The 21,971-nt window shown below is 53.4% G+C and overlaps 2 protein-coding genes across 7 annotated transcripts in view; both read right to left on the reverse strand.

Annotated features, from left to right (window-relative positions):
- Positions 1–4,081, reverse strand: part of AK1 (adenylate kinase 1) — a 9,161-nt gene extending 5,080 nt beyond the window's left edge. The window contains exons 1-2 of the mRNA XM_024762513.1: positions 3,995–4,081; positions 1,005–1,043 (exon numbers count right to left, since the gene is read on the reverse strand). Coding sequence (XP_024618281.1) covers positions 1,005–1,011 — 7 coding nt within the window. The 5' untranslated portion in view covers positions 1,012–1,043; positions 3,995–4,081. The remainder of the gene's footprint in view (positions 1–1,004; positions 1,044–3,994) is intronic.
- A 4,813-nt stretch (positions 4,082–8,894) lies between these two features.
- On the reverse strand, positions 8,895–21,971 carry ST6GALNAC6 (ST6 N-acetylgalactosaminide alpha-2,6-sialyltransferase 6). Of its 6 annotated transcripts, none has more exons than XM_024762718.1 (7): positions 21,946–21,971; positions 20,609–20,793; positions 19,010–19,100; positions 16,873–17,052; positions 15,004–15,410; positions 11,067–11,174; positions 8,895–10,370 (listed from the first exon to the last, which is right to left on the reverse strand). In XM_024762718.1, the coding sequence occupies exons 3-7, from the start codon at positions 19,022–19,024 to the stop codon at positions 10,046–10,048; spliced, it is 1,035 nt and encodes a 344-aa protein (XP_024618486.1). In that variant the 5' UTR covers positions 19,025–19,100; positions 20,609–20,793; positions 21,946–21,971; the 3' UTR covers positions 8,895–10,045. The 6 variants fall into 6 exon arrangements, with proteins under 6 accessions (XP_024618486.1, XP_024618490.1, XP_024618485.1 ...); XM_024762722.1 differs by having other exon boundaries at positions 8,895–10,374; positions 20,739–20,793; positions 21,946–21,965; XM_024762717.1 differs by lacking the exon at positions 21,946–21,971 and adding an exon at positions 21,608–21,759 and having other exon boundaries at positions 20,739–20,793.

The following is a 21,971-nucleotide window of genomic DNA, read 5'->3' on the forward strand; positions in this document are numbered from 1 at the left end:
CTTCCCCGGAGAGGGAGGGAGCTTACGTTTCAACCTCTATCTCAGAACTCAGCAAGACCATAGCCCCACCAGAGAGGGGGGAACCTAGGCCTAGAGGCAGGGGCCTGCTCCAGGGATGCCAGAGCTAGGGCTGCGGCCGGGGCCTCTTCCCAGGCTGCCAGGCCTTCCCCGCTTCTCAGGGAAGTAGGAGCTCGCTGTGTGCACTTAGGAAAGAAGTCCCTGCCCCAGTGGGGAGGTGAGCTCGGCAGTTCCCGGGGGTCCTCCCAGCCACGGGGCTGGAGGTCTAGAGGAGCTGCCGAAGAACGACTTCTGTGGGTTCCCATCGCCTGCTGCCATGTGATGGGCTCAAGCCTGGGCGTGGGGGGAGGCCACAGCCCAGTGGCAGCGGACGTTCAGAGGCCCAGGGGTGGAAGGATGACCGCCGGCCTCAGGCCACAGCAGCAGCCAGGACAGCTGGGTTCCTTTAAGAGCCGCCCAGGCCGAGGCCCAGCGCCAGGGAGGGACGGGTGGTGCTGCCAGGAGGCAGGCCAGCCGGGCTCTTGGCCCACGTCTCCCTCCAGGTCCCAGCCTATAGGAGCCAGGAGGGCCCAAGACATCCTCAAGACCCACCCCTGCTGGTCCAGGAGAGGGGCAGGAATGTGTCATTTTTTGCCTTGGCATTTGCACTCTTGGGGCCTCTCCACAGGGCAGGCTTTCCCTCACCAGTGCCGCTCTGCTCTCCAGAAAGAGCCAGAGATTGAGCTCTATAAATACCAGTGTAGGAGGTGAGCTGTGGGGCCCTTAGGAGCCTCAAGGAGGCCTCTTCCCTTCTAAAAGTAATCCTGGAGCTGGTATATCCTGTGAGAGGCCTGAGGAAGATGCTGGAGGCCCCCAGATAGGCCCCTTCTAGCAACCCCAGAGCCACATCCAAACCCTCCCCAAATGTCTCCTGAAAGCACACCCCCTAAACAAATGGGCACACTGAAGCCCAGGCTGTGAGCAGGAAAAGAGGGGAGCTTCCGTACCTTCCATCCTGCCGAGGTCTGGGGAGCCGAGTCAGCACTCTGCAAGACAAGGGCACAGGTGGGGAGGGTGAGGGGGATTCTCCTGCCTCTGCTCCCGCCCAGCCACATGGTGTGCTAGGCCCTGACGTCCTCTGAGGGTGGAGGGGCCGGTGGGGGCAGGGAAGGCCCAGGAGGCTGGGAGGACTTCACAAAGTCCCCTTTCCTCTGGATGCCTCCACTGTCCTGTCCCTGCCTCCTCCCTCTGGGGCCAGACAGCGGGGGCAGCACCGAGGGGCATAAACAGCCACACCAACAACTGCTGAGCTGCTCCCCTTGCGATTCCCGGAAAACAGGCCCTGGGTCCTGCATCTGCCCGACAACTTGACGACGCTCCCCAGGGCCGGGAGGAAGGCCCGGAGGCAGGCAGGTGGGAGGGGGGCTGCACGTGTCCTCATCTGGGATGAGGTTTGGACTAGGATGCTCAAAGGACACAGAGGCCCAGGGTGGGAGAGAAATTTGCGGGGCTGCTCACGTGACCACAGCCTGTACGGTCCTCAGCTGAGGGGGTCCCCAGGCTCTCACCCTTGCACAGGCCCAACTTCCACCCTTGATATGGCCCCTGCCCACACCTTCCCTCAGTGTGTAAATCAAGCCCAATGCCTCCTGGGACACCCCCCACACACACACTCTGCATCCACAGCCCCAGGGGTCTCCCTCCACCTTCCCTTCCCATCGGTGCCTTCAGAGTTACTGCAACACATCTTTGGCCCCCACTTCTTTACTCCCCACCCACCAGCCCTCCCCAAGGCCATCAGCAAACATCAGAGACACTCTTGCCTTGGCCTTTGACCCTCAACCCTTGGCCAGCATTCCTCCTGCCCCCCACCCAGGGCCCCTACTCCACCCTCTCACTTTTGGCGTCAGGTTCCCAGGACCCCCATCCCTGCTCAGCCAGCCCAGGCCTCCTCTCCCAGCCCCAAACATCTACAGCCCCTGGACAGGCCCAGAGACCCCGCAGACCCCGAGCCTCTAAACAGTCCCTCCCATGTCCCCAGCATTGCGCCCTATCACCCAGCCAGAGGCTGCAGTCAGAGCAGACGCCCTTCTCCCCACTCACATCCACCCCACACACACGAGCCCCAGCCCTCCCCTCCTGAACGTCCCTCCAGTCCGTGTCCTCACCGCCATTGCCGTGTTCCAAGCAGGGGACCTGGCCACTGCCCCAGCCTCCCGTGGGCCTCCTTACCTCCGTGCCCCACCAGGCAAACTGCAGGGTTTTCTCTGACAAGCATCAAACCACGTCTTTACCTGCTTAAAAACCCTTCCATGTATGGCCCCCTCAGTCCCCAAAATAAACCCTAACGTAGCTGACCGCCCCAGCGAGCTGGCCCCCAGCACTTCTGCAGCCCTATCAGTCACTGCTTGAACTGCTCCGGGCTCCCTCACCCAGCACGACCGTGTCCCACTCCAGGGCCGGCTAATGTTGCACCCAACACCTGGATGCCCTTCCCCAAGGTGCTACTGTTTAGGACACAGTTCAGGTGTCACCTCCTCCAGGAAGCCTTCCTGGACTCTGCTCTCCACTCCCACACTGGCAGGTGACCGTCGCCCAGCATCACACACACCACACCGTACTGGGCCTCTCTGTTGTGTACTGCAGGCCTGTGTCCACCACACTGGGCCTGGCCCCGGCTGAGCATAGCCCCGGGAGCCTCACTCCATCCTCACAGTCACCTTGGGAGGGAAGGAGAGACTTGCTCCAGGGCCTGGCTGGGGTCACACTTGAGGCTACGGTTTCTGCTGCCCCGGGCCTGGCACCCACTAGGTCCTTCAGCAGCTTTGCGGACCGTCGCGCTGCTCATGGGCTACGAGTTATAACCTCTCTCCTGCTAAGTGTGCTTAAGGAAGAGAAACAGCTGGCAGCACCCCTCTGCAGCTGGTGGGGGAGGGAGAGGCCCCCAGGCTAGGGACAGCCTGCCACGAAGACACCCTGAGGGCTGTTCCTGACCCCACCCTGCCCTGCCCCCTCCCGGTAACCTAAGCCCCTCTGTCCTGCTGGCACCTGCCACTTCTTGGTCCAAAATAACTTGGTTGCGAGGAGTCCTCACAGAAGCCAGGGGTCCAGGGCAGAATTCGGTTACGGGCTCCGCACCCAGGCCTTATAAGGTCCCCAAATCAGGGCCACGGCAACTCCTAATATGACTAGGTGGTCTGCTGAGGGGCCTGGGGAGCTGAGGCCCTATGGGACAGCGACTTCATCTCAATCACAAGGCAAGGCCAGGGCAAGACCCAGGTCTCCCAGCTTCTGACCAAGGGCAGCATTTCCAGTGGTTGGCAACTGGCTAGGGTTCAAATCCCAGCTCTGTCACTCAGCTGTGTGACCTTGGGCAGCTGCTGTACCCTCTCTGGGCTTGTACCCCCAGGCCCAGTCCTGCTGCTGCTGGAGAGTCCTAGGTAGGTAACTGAGCAGCACGCAGGAAAGGCTCCATGGGCTGTCCCAGGGCTCCCACAGGGCCCCTGCTTTTCAGGAGGTGGGGGTAGGGGGCCAAACATCCAGGGGGCTTCCCATCCCCCCAGCACTCAAAATGACATGACAGGATAGCTCCTCCCATCACCTAGGCTGCCCCTGCCCAGGTGCTCGGGGCAGGCAGTCCAGCCACAGCTCCCCCTCCCCAGTCCCCAGGTGGGACGTGCCAAGGGCAGGGACCTGGAGCCCCAAGAGTGCCGGCAGGACAAAGGGGTGACTGTCGCGGAGGCTGGGAGGGAGAGCAACACACACACACACACACACACACACACACATCCACAATGGCACACACAGTGTGGCACTAATACCCAGAGCAGAGCCTGGGGAACACAGGCAAGCAGATGCATACAGATCGCAACCATGGATACAAACACACAGCCACACAAACCCCGAGGATACCCTGACACACACAAATACGCACCCCCCACTCCCCGCAGGGGCACCCCCCACACATGCACAGGCACACACACGGGCACACACTGACCTGAGGGAGGGGTGCGGGTGGGCACCGGGGACAGTGTGTGCCCTGCCCGTCCTCGCCGGCCGCCCGCCCGCAAAGGCGACTATTTATAAGGCTGTCAGCAGCGCACGGCATGCCGGGAGCCAGCGCTCCTTGATGGCAGGGAGGGAGGGACAGAGGGAGGGAGAGCGGACCGGGAAGGGAGCGGGCACTGGACCAGAGCGGAGCCCTGATGGGAAGCCAGGCCGGTGCCCTCGCCGTGCACCTGCGGGTGGCTGTGCCTGCACACGCGTAGGGTACTTTACAGCCTCCCCAGGGTTTTTCATTCCTTCGTCACCCCCACTGTGCCCGCATCACTCCAGGGGGACGGGACCAGGCTTCCTGTATGACAGCTGGGGAAACATGCCCAGAGAGGAGAGGCTCTTTGCACAAAATCCCACAGCAAATTGGTGGCAGAGAGAGGCCAGGACCAGGGATGGAGGGCACCGAGGCATGGATTCTGGGGGCTTTGCTGGCGGACAAAGTCCCCCAGCCCCTCCTCGGATCCTGCCCAGAGGCCCCTGGGCCAAGACCCACCTGGAACTCCTTCTCTGTTGGAAGGGACCCAAAAGCTCCTCTGGGACTGTAACTTCCCGGGACTCCAAAGACCACCCACATACCCATCTCCGAGGCGGTGGCCGTGTAGATTATAAAAAAAAAACCCAGCCCTGCTCCCATGCAGCTGCCAGGCAGCTCCCAGTGAGGCCGTGTGAGGATGTGGGTCATTCAGAATGCTGAGGGCACCCAGCTGGGGGACTGGCAATCCTGATAAAAAAGAACAGCTCCCATTAATGAGACTCAGTGGGCACCAGGTGCCGGGCAGAGCACTGGACTCAGACCATGTCTGTCAATCCTTAAACACAGAGAAGGAAAGTGAGGGTCACAGTTGTAAAAGAACTTGCCTGGGGTTCCCAGGTAGAGAGTGATGTATTTACCCAGCATTTTGCATAAGACTGGGACACAGCAATAGGTGCCCAATGATGTAGCAGAACAGAGATGAGAGCCTAGGACCATGCATCTTCAGAACTCAGGCACTTGACCACTAGACCACATCACGACCTTGAAGGCAGCAGCCCCAGATGGAGTGGGTTGAATTTGGAATTTGTCTTGCAGGCACAAAAGAGCCATGGAAGGTGTTTAAGCAAGAGGATGAGACTATCAGAAGGGTGAGACCACCTTAGATGGGTGGTTTCTTAGCAACAACAGCAACCTGGACTCCAGGAGGCCTGGGCCTGATCCCAGCACGGCCACCTGTGACGTCAGACAAGGTTCTTATTCGTTGGGATTTTAGTTTCGCCATTTGTGGGAGGGGTGAGTAGTGGGTCAGAGGGTCTGCCTTAGAAATTGTTTGAAAGGCCCTCTCGAAAGCTGTAGGTGGTTGTGTGAACTGGCAAATTGATGATGGGGAAAGCAAATTGATGATGTCAATCAAACTTTCAAATGTGTCTTTCTATTCTTAGGAATCCCACAAGTGGGTGCAAAACGTGTACAGGATGTTCTCTAGTGCCAGTGGAGACTGACTGATGGGAGGGACAGTGGCACAGACAGTCAGGCTGGGGAGATGGCAACTGCCCTAGAGTCAGCTGGAGAAAGGAAGCTGGAGGTCTGTGTAGCTGGTGGGGCAAGAGAAAGAGGCAAAAGATCTTATCCCACCTTCATGAAAACAATTCTAAACGTGCGGATGTGTATGTGCGCATGTGTGTAAAATCTATCCCTAAATTTTTTTTTTTTAGATCTGGGAAGATCCCACATGCCGCAGAGCAGCTAAGCCCATGGCCACAACTACTGAGCCCGTGCTCCACAACAAGAGAAGCCACGACAATGAGAAGCCCGCGCACCACGATGAAGACCCAACACGGCCAAAAATAAAAACAAACAAATAAATAAATTTATAAAACAAAACAAAAATCTCTGAAATCGTTTTGTCTTAAAATCAAATCAACGGTATCTTAAAGTTGATGAACTAGAGCAGAACTGAGAGAGCAGTTGTGAGCACAGGATCGCCTGGGTGGGGGTAGGACTTTCCCTTCTTCCTTAAAGGCTTCTCCATGCTTTTTTTTTTTTTTTTAAAAATACAACAAGCATCTATAGATGTACCTTGAGGACATGATGCTAAGGGAAATGAGCCAGTCACAAAAAGACAAATATTGTATGATTCTACTTATACAAAGTATCTAAAGCAGTCAAATTCATAGAAACAAAGTAGAATGATAGTTATCACATGCTGAGGGGAAAGGGAGAATTTCAGAGAGGCAAGATGAAAAATTTCTGGGGGTCTGTTTCACAACAGTGTAGAAAAACTTAATACTACTAAACTGTACACTTAAAAATGGGTAAGTGGTAAATCTTATGTGCTTTTTTTCCACAATAAAAAAAAACCTTAAAAATCTTACAAACTGAACAAAATATATTTTAAGTACCTGTTTTAATTATTTCATTTGCGCATGATCTATGGATTTTCCACCAAGGCTGGGATATTAAAGTTTCAGGATTTTTTTTTCCCGGCTACAATCTTAAGAAAGAAAAAAAGGGAGAGGGGAAGGGAGGGAGGGAGGAAGGAAGGAGAGAAGTAGGGAAGGAGAAAAGCAAGGAAGGGAGAGAGGGAAAGAAAAAGAAGTACACGGAAGAAAAATCTGGAAGATTGAACCCTAAACTGTCAACAGGGAATAGGACTGGGTGATACCCTCATTTTCCATCTTACAGTGTTTGTATAGTTCAAGTTATTTTAAAATATAAAAAAATACCTAAAACATAACCATACAAAATGAAACTAAGTCTTAAAAAACATTTTAAAATATTCTAGCTAAGAAAGAATTCCAATGAGCCAGCATCAGGCGATATATCTTGGGCGGCCACTCTCTGAAGTACACAGCTGGATCCATGTGTCCAGCACATGGGGCTCAGGTGTGGGGTTGCCCTGGGCGAGCCTGGCTGGACCGCAGAGCATCCGCAGGAAACAGCTGGAGTGGCTGCTCCGGGCAGCACATGTGGGGTTTGCAGCTGGTGGGAGATGCCCCCTCGCCCAAGGAGGAGTGGGGGGTAGGGGCCTCACAGGGGTAACTGGGTAAAAGAGTTCACGGGAGGGCCCTGAACCCCAAACTAGGAGGTGGATTTGGTCCTGACCACAGTGGGAAGCCAGTGAAGTTTTCAGAGCAAAGCTGGCCGTGATGAGGTGTCTTCAGGAAGTTAACTTTGGCCATGAGTGGAGCGGTCTCGGCTGGATCCCATCTGAGGCAGTGAGAGCATGTGGGGTTGAGGACCAGACCCTGGACCTCCTGCCCTCATCATCCTCCATCAAAGTCCTACCTGCTGACGCTGAACTGAGCTTTCCTAGGGTCCACCCCCAGCAACCAACCCCTCTTGACTCCCTCCTGCTGACCTCCTCTTCATGCCCACCAGTGGGGAGACAGGAGAGCCACAGCATTCTGGGAGAAATTCCCCCTAGAAACCTCTGCCTGGACCCAGATTCCCAGAAGCCTTTGCGTGGGGCTGGAAGTGTGTCGTATCCCCATATCCCCTTCCCATGCAGGGCCTTAGGCTCCCCACATAATGACTTTGCCAGGAGTCTCATCCCTCGGATACTGTCTGGTTGCCCCAGGCCTAGACCCTGCCACCTCCCAGCCTCCTGCCTATCGTGCTGCTGTCAGAGCAAGGATGGCCTCTCCTAGCAGGAAAGATCGAGGCTTTGCCCCGCCTCGGACTGGCACTCACGGCCTTCTGCCATCTGGCCCCAGGTGGTCTCATCTTCCACTGTTCCCTCCTTCTGTGGCCCCGCTGCCTACTGAGTGAGGCCTTGGGTCCTCCCACTAGGCTTCCATTCAGGCCCTTCTTCCCACTTGACATCCGCTCCCTCATCAATTGCACCTAACACAGCGCATGGCACGTGGCCACCTATTGAGCCAATGTATACATGAACTGAGACAAATGCAGGGGCCATTCCCGCTGGCCAGCTCCGTGGCCCCCATCCCGCTGGCCCAGTGCCCAGGAGAGCTCTTTTCCATCTCCAGCAGGCCACCTGCCCTTGTCTCACAGTCACCCTTTGTCAGGTCTCCGCTCCCAAGGGCATCTTATCTTCCTAAACAGGTTGTAATCTCCCCGAGTAACAGACCCGCTTGCTCTTGCCAACCTGGAGTGAACAAGCCCTTTAGCTGAGAGGACAGAGGCAGCAGTGAGGGATCCACAGTTCACACGCCGCCTGGCCCAGGGCTGCAGCCCTGCCTGGCTCCCTCCTGCCAGGGCCTGAAGGGTACTTCAGCTCCCTGCCCTCAGCAACACCCCCCTGCAGCCAACCTCTGACCCCATCACCTGCGTCTCCCTTTCAATCCTCTGCTCTGGGCTCCTCCATCCCGTCCCCCGCAGATGCTTCTGTGACAGAAATGTCCTCTCCCGGCCCCCTTCTCTTCCTGCCGGAAGTTCTTCCCCAAAACCTCTGCAGGAATCTTCCTCTGGAAGAACGTCACCTCCTCCAAAGCTATGCTCGCAGCGCCCTGTGTTGCTCTGTGTGGCCCTTACAGCCCTGAACCTGTCGTGGGGCCCCTCCCCTCCCTCTATCCTGAGCTCCTTGAGAGCAGTGTCTGGTCTCAACCAAGAGGGAACTGGGGCTCTGAGAGGGGCAGTGACTTGCTCAAGGTCACACAGGCAAGGGGAGGCCAGACTGGAAGAGCCAGGTGGGCTTGGCTCCGGAAGCCCACGTACCTACAGCCCCCAGGGCTGCCAGGTCTCCACCCAAGCTGTGAAATGCATGACTCACTGGCCAGCTGACAAAGTTGGACATCCTGCTTGTGTGTGGGCATCCAGCCTGGACAGTGTGGGCACTGTCCCAACGGGGCCCGAAGTGCAGGGCCAGAGAAAGCGGAGCTCGAACCCAGAACACAGGAAACGCAGCCGGAGCTTAGGTGTGTTTATTCCTGTACAAATCATTACAAAACCAAGTCTAGGGTAGTCGACAGCCCCCACCCCTTGCCCCAGTGTGCAATGGCTCACTGCGGGCCTCCGTCTCCTCCACCTGACTCGACCCATTGCACAGCCTCCTCCAGTCTTCTCTTCAAGACTCCAGAAGAGCAGGGATTAAACCCACCCCACTGAAGTCCAGCAATGAAGTGCCTGATGGAGAGAGTGGGGACAGAACACAGGCAACAGCTCCCAGCCCCCTAGGGCCTTCCCAGGCCCAGTCTGGGGAGACCCTTGGACTACTCCAGCAGCTGCAGACAAAGGGGCTGCAGGGAACCTCAGTTGGGCGGGGATCCCCCCTCTCTCAGCCCCAAGGGCTCCTCCAACAGGTGGAAAACCTCACTGCTGGATGGCAGAAAAGGGGGCCTGGCTCTTTAAGAGCCATGCTAATGGCAGCTGGGCGGAAAGGCTAGGAAAACAGCTGAAGGCTTGTCCCTTCTTTTCAGAGTTCCCCAAAGCCTGGGAGAGTTTGCGCAAAAACATCCTCAAGTTTCCAGGAGGAGGTGGGGAAGGGAACCCCAGACCCTCAGAGAGCTGAACCCTCTGGCAAGGGGTGGTGGCTGGTGGGGTCCAATCTTGACGGAGGACAGACCCAAGGTGGTCGTTGGAGGAGGTGGGAGGGTTCTCAGACTCTAGAACCTGACACAGGCAGAAGGATGCCCAGAGAGCGGGCAAGGGGTCTGTCCAAGGCCACTCACGGCAGAGCCAAGACCCGGACACCTGCCTCCCACGCCTGGAACCCCCCGAATCCCACAGATGCCCCTGCCTGGGCTCCAGACAGCTTCCACCACCACACAACCTCTTTCTGGCTCTGGGGAGTGAGGGGACGACACGAGCTCCCACCTCCTTGGGACAGGACCCCACTGCCCCAACCAATAGGAAGTGATTTAGAGTCTGTCCTGAGACTCTGAACCAAGGCCTCATGGGAAACGACACGACATTAGCCTCGGATTACTCAGAAATACCCTGATTGACTATGCTCAGACCCTGACTGGACAAGAAATACCCTCGACACCCGATTAACCACACAGAAGCCCAAATCCCTGATTGGCCAAGAGATACCCCCAGACCCTGATCGGCTGGAGATTATATCCTCTTCAAGGCCGGAATGGCCAGAAGACACTCTGACCAGCCTTGATTAGCCAGACGATGGCCCTTGGTCGAGCGGCTGGGCGGAGACCCACTTCTCCTGTGTCCCTTGTGAGAGTCCCACAGGCAGGGTGGCCTAGGTCCAGGAGGGGTGGGAGAAGGTGATTCCGTACAGCTGGGCCCAGGATGAGAAGACCCTCTTTTCCGTGATGAAGCGGTGGTGGTTGCCCTTGCGGCTGTGCTCATTCTGGATGTAGGTGACACACTCGTCCGGCCCCTTGGGCTCATAGTAGTGGTAGGGCATGCGCTGCAGGCGGGGCCGCTGGCTGGGGCAGAGCAGATGGGGCCATAAGGGCAAGGTGGGCACCAGCAGGACCCTGCCCTTTCCAGCCCCTGACCTGCTATAGGGCCTCAGTGGGGGAAATCCCTGCCCCTCCCTGGGCCTCAGTTTCCCCATCTGTGAAATGGGTGTAGGATGGACTAGGTATGTGACTCTCAAACTTTCTTTTTCCTTTTTTTTTTTTTTAAATGCAGTGGAAACTTTTCCTTTTCCCAAGAGGGTGGCAATATGGGGTAGTGGTAAGGACTGTGGGCTCTGGAGCCTGGCCCCCACCCCTTACTGTTCGTGGGAACTGAGGCCACTCACAAAACGTCCTGCTCAGTTTTTCTATCTATGAAATGGGAAGAATAGTGCACTTATCCCTTAGGGTCACTATAAGGAGTAAATGAGATAATAAAAAGCCATGCTTGGTACACGGTCAGCACTTGGTAAAAAACAGCTGTCACCTGCTGGGCTTTTCATATAGTAATAATGAAAATAGTTATTATTAATATACAAATTCTGGACTCTGGCTAAGCTTGGGATTGAGGCTCCTGGGGTAGCTCTAAAGAGCCTAGATCTCGGCAGAGCAGTTTGAATACTATAAAATAGAGGCCCTTGAAGGCACCCCAGCCAAGTTTCTGGGACCCCAGCTCCACCCTGCAGCCAATGGCTGGGCATCGCCCTGGGGGTGCTCACCTGCAGTAGTCGGGGGGGACCATGCCATAGACGTGCACATGGTCACACAACTCCACCGCAATCACCATGGTGAACCAGCCTGTGCTCAACCACGAGTGGGACTTTTCCCTGGGGGCAGAGAGGGGTCACGATGAGGGGGCATGCAGGCAGGGAGGAAGGGTCAACCCACACAGGGTTTTCCAGAACTCCTCCCACCCACTCATGGGGCCTTCCCCCCACTTCAGTCACCCCCTGTCCAACCCTGCTGTGGCAGCACAGGCAAGCTGGCAGAGGGCAAGCTGTCTGGACAGAGATGAGGGGTGTGGGGTCTGCTCCTTTGAGGGGAGGAATAGGAACACAGCATGCTGGGAATTAACTCCTGGGGAGACTGGTCACACCTGGGCAGGCTGGGAGTAACCATGATCACAGAGCATGGTAGGTAGAAGCAGTTATGTACATGTTAGGAGAAAACTCCTAAGGGGAGACTAAACAGAGAAGGTGATGCTGGAAGTGACCACAAGTTCAGAGCAAGGCATGGAAAAAGTAACCAAGAACCTCAGGCTGTGTGCCCACTACAGCAGTCACTAGCCACGTGCGGGCACACGTGAACACTTGACATGTGGTTAAGACGTGCAGTCAGTGTAAAATACACACTTGATTCCTTAGATAGTATGAAAAGAAGAATGTAGAATATGTCACTGATCATTTTGAACTGAAAATATTTTGGATATATTTGATTGAGCGTGGTTCTTTGAAAAGTTTAAAAGAAAATAAACCTCTCACAAGACTGACAAAGAAGGGAGAAAAGACACAAATTACCAATATCAAGAATAAAAAAAGAGGATATCATCATAGACCCTGAAGACATTAAAAGAATAATAAGAAAACCACAAAAAAAGACATACATGAATTTGACAATTTAGATGAAATGGGCCAATTCCTTGAAAACCACAAACTACCAAAACTCACTCAAGGTGAAATAGATAACCTGAATATCCTATAATTCTTAAAGAAATTGAATTCATAGTTTAAAATCTTCTGAAAAAGAACTCTCCAGGCCAACAGTTTCACTGGTGAATTCTACCAAACATTTAAAGAAGAAATAAAACCAATTCTATACAATCTCTTCCAGAAAATAGAAGAGAAAATATTTCCCAATTCACTTTCTGAGGCCAACACTACCATGATACCAAAACCAGGCAAAGACAGTACAAAATAAACTACAGACCAGTATCTCTCATAAACATAGATACAAAAATCTCAACAAAATACTGCAAATCATGTCTAGCAATATATAAAAAGAATAAGACACCCACAACCAAGTGGAGTTTATTCCAGAAATGCAAAGCTGATTCAACATACAAAAATCAATCAATATAATCCATCAGATTAATAATCTTAAGAAAAACCATGTGAGACAATTCTCCAGCCTGTGGAAGGAAAACCACATTAACAGAAAGACAGACAAAATGAAAAGGCAGAGGACTTTGTACCAGATGAAGGAACAAGATAAAATCCCAGAAAAACACCTAAATGAAGTGGAGATAGGCAACCTTCCAGCAAGAGAATTCAGAATAATGGTAGTGAAGATGATCCACTACCTCGGAAAAAGAATGGAGGCAAAGATCGAAAAGATGCAAGAAACGTTTAACAAAGACCTAGAAGAATTAAAGAACGAACACCTAGAAGAATTAAAGAACAAACAAACAGAGATGAACAATACAATAACTGAAATGAAAAATACACTAGAAGGAATCAATAGCAGAATAACTGAGGTGGAAGAATAGATAAGTGACCTGGAAGACAGAATGGTGGAATTCACTGCCACGGAACAGAATAAAGAAAAAAGAAGGAAAAGAAATGAAGACAGCCTAAGAGACCCCTGGGACAACATTAAACGCAACATCAAGTGCCCATGGAAGATTCTCCAGGATAAATCACATCTTGGGTCACAAATCAAGCCTCAGTAAATTTAAGAAAATTGAAATCATATCAAGCATCTTTTCTAACCACAACGCTATGAGATTAGAAATCAATTACAGGGAAAATAAACGTAAAAAACACAAACACATGGAGGCTAAACAATATGTTATTAAATAACCAAGAGATCGCTGAAGAAATCAAAGTGGAAATCAAAAAATACCTAGAGACAAATTACAATGAAAACATGACGATCGAAAACCTATGGGATGCAGCAAAAGCAGTTCTAAGAGGGAAGTTTATAATGATACAAGCCTACCTCAAGAAACAAGAAAAACCTCAAATAAACAATCCAAACTTACACCTAAAGGAACTAGAGAAAGAACAAACAAAACCCAAAGTTAGTAGAAGGAAAGAAATAATAAAGAGCAGAGCAGAAATAAATGAAACAGAAACAAGGAAAACAGTAGCAAAGATCAATAAAACTAAAAGCTGGTTCTCTGAGAGGATAAACAAAATTGATAAACCTTCAGCCAGACTCATCAAGAAAAAGAGGCAGAGGACTCAAATCAATAAAATTAGAAATGAAAAAGGAGAAGTTACAACAGACAACGCAGAAATACAAGGCATCCTAAAAGACTACTACAAGCAACTCTGTGCTAATGAAATGGACAACCTGGAAGAAATGGACAAATACTTAGAAATGCACAACCTGCCAAGACTGAATCGGGAAGAAATAGAAAATACGAACAGACCAATCACAAGTAATGAAATTGAAACTGTGATTAAAAATCTTCCAACAATATATACACTAATATGTATAAAATATGTAACTAATAAGAACCTGCTGTATAAAAAATAAAATTCAAAAAGAAAAACCATAAAATACCAATTGATGCAGAAAAACATTTGATAAATTCAATATCCAGGAATGATTAAAAAAAACTCTTAGCAAACCAGTGAGAGAAGGGAACTTCCTCAACCTAATAACTTCCTCAACCCATAGCTTCAAAAACCTACAGCCAACATCACATTCAATGACGAAAGACTGAACACTCTCGCCCTAAGCCTGAAACCAAGGCAAGGATGTCTACTCTCACCACTTCCAATACAATTCAATGTTATATTGAAAGTACTAGCCAGTGCAACAAGGCAAGAAAAAGAAATGAGGCATGTAGATTGGAAAGGAAAAAATAATTGTCCTTATTTGCATGTCCTTACATCATGATCATTTGCACAGAAAATCCCAAAGAATCTACAAAAGTCTCCCAGAACCAATAAGTAAGTTTAGTAGGATTACAGGATATAAGGTCAACACACAAAAATCTATCATATTTCTATATACTAGCAATGAATAAGGGGAAACCAAAAAAAAATTTTTTTAATGCTATTTACAGTATCTCCAAAATTTTTTAAATATTTAGATATAAATCAAACAAAATACTTACAGCATCTATATGTTGGACATATTGAGTTAAGTAAAAATAGATTGAATTTAATTTCACCTGTTTCTTTTTACTTTTTAAATGTGGCTACTATAAAAATTTTAATTACGTGTGTGGCTTGCATGATGTTTCTATTGGATAGCACTGGCTTAGCTTTTCTAGGGAGATTAGTCAGAGAAGGGCATACTGAGGGTGATGTAGCCTTAGAATAGAGCATGCTGAGAACAACAGTGTGCTTAAAGTAAGATGTGCTGGGTACGGTCAACACTTTCCATGAGGCATGCTATGGGGCAGCTCTCCTAGAAAGATGCTAGGAGTGACTGTGCAACCTTAGAGTAGAGCATGCTGGGAGCCCTAGTCTCTCAGAGCCATTCACGCATCCCGGGGGAGACGAGGCCATGCAGAGCGTGTTGGAAATGACTCATGCTAAGAGCTGGACATGAAGCCAACTCCCCTAGGAAACCTGACCACAAGGTGGCAAGAAGTGACCACACCCTCACAGCAGTGCATGCTGGGAGCAACAGGCCCTCTGGGCGGAGCGTGCTGAGAGGGAGTACAGGACTGGCCAGAGGGAGCGGGCAGGAGGTTGGTACCTGTCCTTGCCTGTCTCACTCCGGAAGAGGTCATCAAACTGGCGCATGCGGCCAAGAGAGACGGCGTAAGCCTCCATATTGGGGAACACCAGGCCTGCCCGCTGGATGACGCGCACGAGGCTGCCCTGGGGCTTCTGCATCTTGTTTGGGGGACCCCAGAAGATGAACACGGTTTCAGGGGTCCGGTTGACGAACTCCTGGGGCCTCCGCAGCACACGGAATACGCTGGAATGGGCCACTACGCGGAAGGTGGTCTTGTTGCCCACATCGGCTGAGTAGCCCGTGGTGGGTGCGTCATTCATACGGATTGTGCACTCGGCCCGCTCGATCTCAGGGCCCAGCTTGGTGCCCAGCAGGTGGCTGGAGCTGGTGACAATCACACACTGGTGGCACCGGGAGGGCAGAGTCTGGGGGGGTAAGGAAAGCCAACACGGTTATGACCACTCAGCGCCAGGCACTGTGCTCCGTACATCCAGGCCTCCGGGAAGCAGGAATTACGATGTTCATTTTAAAGACAGGGAGACTGAGGCCCACGCATGCAACATTCAACAAATCTTTATAGCAAGCTGGCTAATGGCCAAGTACAAGGGGCAGAACAATGAACAAAAGAGACCCCACTCCTGGCTTCAAGAAGCTCACGGTTGGGGAGACACGGTGTACAAGTAAATGATAAAATAATGCCAGGTGGTAAGTTAAACACGCTGGGAAGGAAATAAAATAGGGGCAGGGGATCAAGAGTGGCAGGAGTGAGAGCTGCCCTAGAAAAGTCACCTGGGGAGGCCTTTCTGAGCTGACACCTGAAGGATGAAAAGGAACCAGGCAGGGGAAAGTATTCAAGCAGGAGAAACAGCAAGACCAGAGGCTCTGATGTGGGATGACCATGGTGTGTTGAGAAGCAAAAGAAGGCTGCTCGTGGGGGCAGAGTTAAGGAACAAAAGAACAGAACAGCCATGCAGGGATGTCCCCAAAGTCATACAGCAGAGGAGTGCAGGGCTAGGATTTGAACCCAGGTCTATATGGCCACAGAACCCCAGGACCAACACACTGTATGCCAAAGACCCCGAGAGATTTATGAGGGTTTTAGTGAGGGAGGAGAGAGAGGTAGGCAGGGCCTGGGGAGACCTCCTCCTAGAAGATGGAGTCCATGCTTGAGGCCAATAATTTTCTCCCTGACCCCAGGGAAAACATTAGGGCTCAGAGGACCACAGGGTGAACTCCAGAAACACAACCTGAGTTTCATGGTTACCCAAGGCCAACAGAAGCCCCAGAATGACTGTTGGCCTCTTGACACAGCTGTAGCTCATCAGGCATTGGGGCAATACCCTGGGGCTCCTCCCCTCCCTTGCTGTGTGGCCTTGGGCAAGTGACTTCACCTCTCTGAGCCTCACAAGGGAGATAATGCTAACCTCACCGGGCTGGTATGAGGATTACTGCTGATCACAGTGTTCAGTGCACAGCAGGCAACTGACAATGGGCAGCCATTACTGTTACTGTTGTTGTGTTGTCAAGTACCCTAGTGTCCTACTCCGAAAGCCTATGTAGACTCCCACACAGAGACAGAGATCAGTGAAAACCAGAGACTTTTCCAAAGGGATTCTGACTCAGGAGATGATAGGATATTAGCACTAAGGGTGGGACCTTGGAGAAAACTGAGGCCCAGAGAGAGACATGGTACTTGTCTGAGGTCACACAGCCAACAAGGGGCTGAAGGCACTGGACTCTTGGGATTCACCCTTTCCTTTAGGAGGGATGGTGGAAGCAGAGAGAAGAGGTGGAGGAGAAGAAGGAGGTGGGAGCAGCGATGGTGGGCAATGGGGAGGATTAGTCTCCAGGCAGCTCCCAGGGAGTTTCCCAAAGCAGCTGCCCTACCTTGTTGCCAAGAATGGGGATGTAGCCATCGGTGATGCTCCACTTCTTGAGGTTGACGGGCCGGCGGGTACGGCCCCGCAGGGAGCCATAATGAAAGACTTCATTGGCACCGTTGGAGGTGTAGAGGATGAGGATGGTGATGAGGGCAAAAAGGATCACGAACACCGCTGAGCGCTGCTCCTGGAGAGGGGAGAGGCCAGTGAGGGCCCAGCTGCCCGGCAGGCTCCTTGTCACCTACCATGCCTGCTGATTCCTGCTCTTTATTCCAGACCAGTTCAGGCACTACCTCCCCCAGGAAGGCCTCCCCCAGCCCCCTGAGCACCGCCTATCACAGCACCAATCACGCTGCATTCAAAGAGCCGTCCCCCTCAATTAAACCATGAGTTCTGAGGGCTGGGACTGAGTCAGCTTTGATCCCCACTGTATCTCAACTCCTAGGGCTGGGCCCAGAGCACAGAAGGTTCTCAGGGTTTGCTGGATGAGATTGGAAGTGTGGGTCAGAAGGATCCTTCCAGTTGCAGCTGGAAGGATGCTTGGAGACAGGTGGAACATTCCAACGAGAGGGTCTAGGTCTTCCCCCAAACAGTAACTCTTTATAAATGTTTACCATTCATTTAAACCTGAAGGGAAAGGATCTGGTCAGGAATCAGGATGCATGGGTAGTCAGTACACCAACATATGGCAAAGGGCAGGAAAGTGATATCCGAAGTGTCCACTGGTATTTATTTGCCTGGGGTCTGCAAGGCTAGGTGGGACCCGGGAGTCCTGGCTTCTTGTGCTGAGCCCCCTGGGCTGGTTATTAATGTACTGCTTCTCAGCTTCAGGTTTACTCTTTTTGCCTGCTCTGTGTAAACGGATCTGGGCCCTTTACAGGTTTTTCCTTGCCAGCGAACTGCATAATAAACTTTGTCAGTAGAGGGCGCCGGAGAGACATGTCAGGAGGAAGGGAGTTTGCTTCCTGGTTCTGGGGGCTTTGGGCCTGGCGCTAGTGCACTTGCTTCTACAGTGTGCATGGCTTCTCCCAGTGGCCAGCAGCTTCCTCCAGCATCCAGCCTCAGGCAGTTTTGAAGCAGAGTGCCTCTGATTCCTGCTGCAACCACAGCTTCTCCAGAGTTGCGCTCACGTGGCACACTCGACACCCAAAAAATGTAAGCTTCCCCTCCCCGGAGCAGTTTTATCTGATGCTTGAAGTATCTCTTGGGAGTTATCTCCTGTGAACAGCCTTCCCTGTAGCCTAGCAGGTGGATTTATGACAACTTCCACAGCACAGCCCCACAGTGAGTTCTCTGCCACCCAGTGGGCCAGAGCTGTGCCCTCTCCGGCCCAGCAAAGCCTGGGTCTCAACCCTGGGTGTGGTAGCAGCTCTTTTTTGGCCGTGCCACACGGCTTTCAGGATCTTAGTTCCCCAACCAGAGATCGAACCTGGGTCCCAGAAGTGGAAGCACCAAGTCCTAACGACTGGAAATTCCCAGTAGCTGCTCCTTATACCTGCTACCCCTGTATTCTGTAGAGTTCTAATCCCCTGATACTCCAATGCACAATTAAAATTAGTAATTCTTTATATTAAACTTTCTCTATTCAAACTACTGAGTGGTTTCTCTTTCTGGATTGGACCCAGACACACTCAGATCACCCCACCCCCAACCCCCAGGTTCTGCCAAAGCTGTAGTGCAGCTAGGAAAGGGGTGTGCAGGGCCAGGCACATAGTAGGTGCTCAGGAAAGCATAAATGAATGGATCATGGGGAACCCTGAAACCCTCAGAGTGATGCTCATAATATCATGTCACTTTTGACTCTGACCACTGCCCCCTCTCCCAACCTCCCATTCACCTTCACTCCCCACCCCCCCCCCCCCCTCCCCCACTGTCACCTTCTCAGCCAGCCCTTTACCACAGATGGACCAGTCAAGTCTAGGAGGAGAGAGGTGGACCTGGGCCCAGAGAGAGACAGGAGCTTGCCCAGGCCACACAGATCAGTGGCCACAGCAGGGCTCACACCAGGGTCTCCCAGGCATCAGCAGCTTCTCGGCAGGGAAGAGAGACTTGTAGCGCCTGGGTCTGAGGCAGGTCCAAAGGAGCCCATTTCACGGAGGGAAATAAGAAGCTGAGATGGGGACAAGAAATGAAGGGGGACTTACTTTGTTGCTACTCATCTCTCTCCGGCGTCTGCTGAGGGGCAGGGGCCAGCGCCCTGCAGGTGGCCCAGGGGGCAGGGGTGTGGGATCACACCTGCAAGCCACAGAAAGAGTTATGGCCTGGGTGCCTTCCCCCAAGTCGAGCTGGTCCTAGGCTACACCCTCCCCACCCCTGCCAGCCCTCCTACCCACCCATGACTTCAAGGCTCAGGGCTGTACCCATTTTGCAGGTGGAGACACTGAGGCCCAGAAACGGCAGGAACCGGCCTGATGTCATACAGCCAGGTGGTGGCAGAGCCCTGCCTCTGTCTCTGCCCGTGCACTCTCCCACTCTGCTCGAAGGCAGCTGGCAGGCCTAAAACTGGCTCCCTTGCTGGGGGGGCCTGCCCCCCACCCAGCAGGAGCCCCATTCACACGCCTACTCTAAACCCTGTCTTATGTTCCTGAGGCCTGGGAATAACATTCCTTGTAGGTCCCCAAACTCCTCTAAACTCATACCCTTCCAGGTCTTGCATAAACTGGCCCCTCTGACTAGGACACCCTCCACAATGTTGTTCATGCCCACTCATCCTCCCAGCCTGAAGTGGGCCAGGAATGTGCCCTGCGTGCCACCTCCCCGCTGAGAGCTCTCTGAGGTCGCAGCTGGCACAGGGCCTCACATTCTCTGCTGTGTCTCCAGAGCCCTGGAGATGGGTGCAGGAGGACTGCTGAATGACTTCATTCTTATCTTTTTTTTCCCCTTTGACTTTGTTCATTAATAAGATCTTGGGGGTTAAGGGCTCAGACTCATCCGTCCAATGGTTATAATCACAGCCCCACCCTGGGGCGCAGTGGGGTCCGGGACCATACAAGCTCAGCTCTGCTCCACACTCCCCAACGCCCCCCGCCCATCCACGCAGGACGCAGCTTCTCTGCAGATCTCAATTTCCCCACCTGTCAAAAGTGAGTAAATACTTGTGTCCAGCCACCTCCAGCCGATTCGAGGCCAGAAGGCACTAAGGGAAGGAGAGTGAGCAGAGAGAGAAACTGGGGCCCAGGAGCTTCCCAGCTCCGTCCTTCCCTCCAGGGGCCTCCCATCTCCCGCCACTATCTCCGCCCCCTGACCTAGCAGCTGTTTACTCCTACACCGCCACCAGGAATAGCCAGAGAACCCCAAGCTAAAGGAGGTGCCCCCACGCCGCTCCTGATTGGTTGGGTCTTAACTCCGCCCACCACCCAACCCCGCCCCCTCTCCTCGGGAGCCCCCTCCTCCCAAACCCAGCTTCAGATTTCTCCGCAGCCAGCCTTCGCAGCCAGCCTTCAAAGCCATGCAGGGAGGCCCCTAGGACTCTCATCCGGACTCTCACAGGGTCCAGTCCCTGCGGCACAGATCAGGAAACTGCGGCTCATCAGAAGGGAAGAGCGGCTTGTTCTTAGATTCATAGCCCATTAAGGCAAAAGTCATCCAGATCCCTGGGTAGTCCCCATCTACCCTGACGCCTCTAGCATTCCAGCTGCCTCTCTGAGCTGAGCCTCCCCTCTCACTACCCTTTCCTTCGGATGCCCCAAGCTCCAGACACACTAGAGCACTCCAGTTCCCAGGCCCACCCCCCACTTTCCCACCTTTGCCTGAGCAGTGCCCTCAGCCAGGACCACTGTCCCCCTGGTCAGGCCCGTCACAATCCTGCTCTGAGAAGACCATGGTCAGTACAGCATCTCATGTTCAAGTGCGAATCCCGGTTCCACCACTTACTGGCTGAGGGGCCTCGGGCAAGCCATGTGACCTCTCTGAGCCTCAGTTTCCTCATCTGTGAAATGGAATAATAAGAGTAGGTAACTCACAATGTTGTTAGGAGGATTCAAGCAGATGTGGCAACGGGAGCACAGGATTTGAAAGCGCTTGATCAGTGCCAGCAGCTGTTAGTTTTGTGGTTATTCATTATTCAAGGCCTGCCTCTCCACGAGCTTGCCAGAGAAACACTCCCCTGCCCTCTGATGCATGGCCCAGCAACTTCCCTCTAATATCAATAAATGCGGAGCCCTTGCTAAGCATCACCCACTCACTGAATCTTCCTGGCAATTCTGCACAGCAGGGGCTCTTATCCCCATTTCACAGATGAGGAGACTGAGGTTCAGAGAGGCAAAGTGCCTTGCAGAGCTGTCCAGAGCCTGCTGGGGTGCCTTATTTCCATGCTCGTTTCCAGGGAGCAGCCCAGGGCTGAGCCTGACTGGATCTCTCTCAAGGATCCCCCAGGGCTGGAATTGACCAGAGGCCACTGAGTGCGTTCCCAGCACCTGGCCCAGCACCGGAGAGCAGGACTGTTGGGAGCGACTTGCTCAGGCTAGGGAGGCAGCAGCCCAGAGCTCTGCGCCAGGATCGTGGACTCAGCCCCAAGGTGGGCCGAGCCGGAGGGCTGAAACCGTGAGCTCAGGCTATGGGGCCACACCCTGCCCTCTGTCTGGGGGCTTTGCTTCTCCCAGCTCGGGGAGTCCTCCTGCAGGCTCGGGACGCCCCCACGAGCCGCGTGGGAGGAGAGCTCCCGGGAGAAGGGGGAGGGGGGCTCCTAATTCCAAATAGGGGGCGCCGAAACCGTGGGTGCACCTAGGAGGGGGACGACTCACCCTCTGCGCCCCGCTTGCGCTGAACCCCCCAACTCCAGCACTCCGGGGGGTACGGAGCTCTAGCCTCAGCTGGGAAGAGAAGGGAGGCAGGACGGCGGCAGGGTCCCCGAGCTCTAATGGGGTAGTCAGCGGCAGGAGGCCCCGCTAACACCGCGACAGCCCTTGGGCGCGGGGACCGGGATCTCCAGGCGCGGTTGCCAAGAGTGAGTGGGTCTAGGGGAGCCCCAGGGGCCCCAATATCAATCTCCATCCCCAGCGGCTCCTGACGGCCCCACCACCACCAGGGGCGCAGGCAGCGCCCCCCTCCCGCTGCCCGCCCCCGCGCGGCGCCAGCTCACCTCCCCCGGGGAGCGCCCGGCTCCCC

The sequence above is a fragment of the Neophocaena asiaeorientalis genome, unplaced genomic scaffold (genome assembly GCF_003031525.2).
Source record: "Neophocaena asiaeorientalis asiaeorientalis breed wild unplaced genomic scaffold, Neophocaena_asiaeorientalis_V1.1 scaffold78, whole genome shotgun sequence".
NCBI lineage: Eukaryota > Metazoa > Chordata > Mammalia > Artiodactyla > Phocoenidae > Neophocaena > Neophocaena asiaeorientalis.

Coding starts and splice junctions, on each gene's coding strand:
- ST6GALNAC6 (XM_024762717.1), bottom strand. CDS start 20,764: ATGGCTTGCCCGAGGCCCCTCAGCCA. Junction 19,101..20,738: donor TGCCCGAGGCCCCTCAGCCA/GTAAGTGGTGGA, acceptor TGTGGCTTGCAG/GTGTGATCCCACACCCCTGC. Junction 17,053..19,009: donor GAGAGATGAGTAGCAACAAA/GTAAGTCCCCCT, acceptor TCCCCTCTCCAG/GAGCAGCGCTCAGCGGTGTT.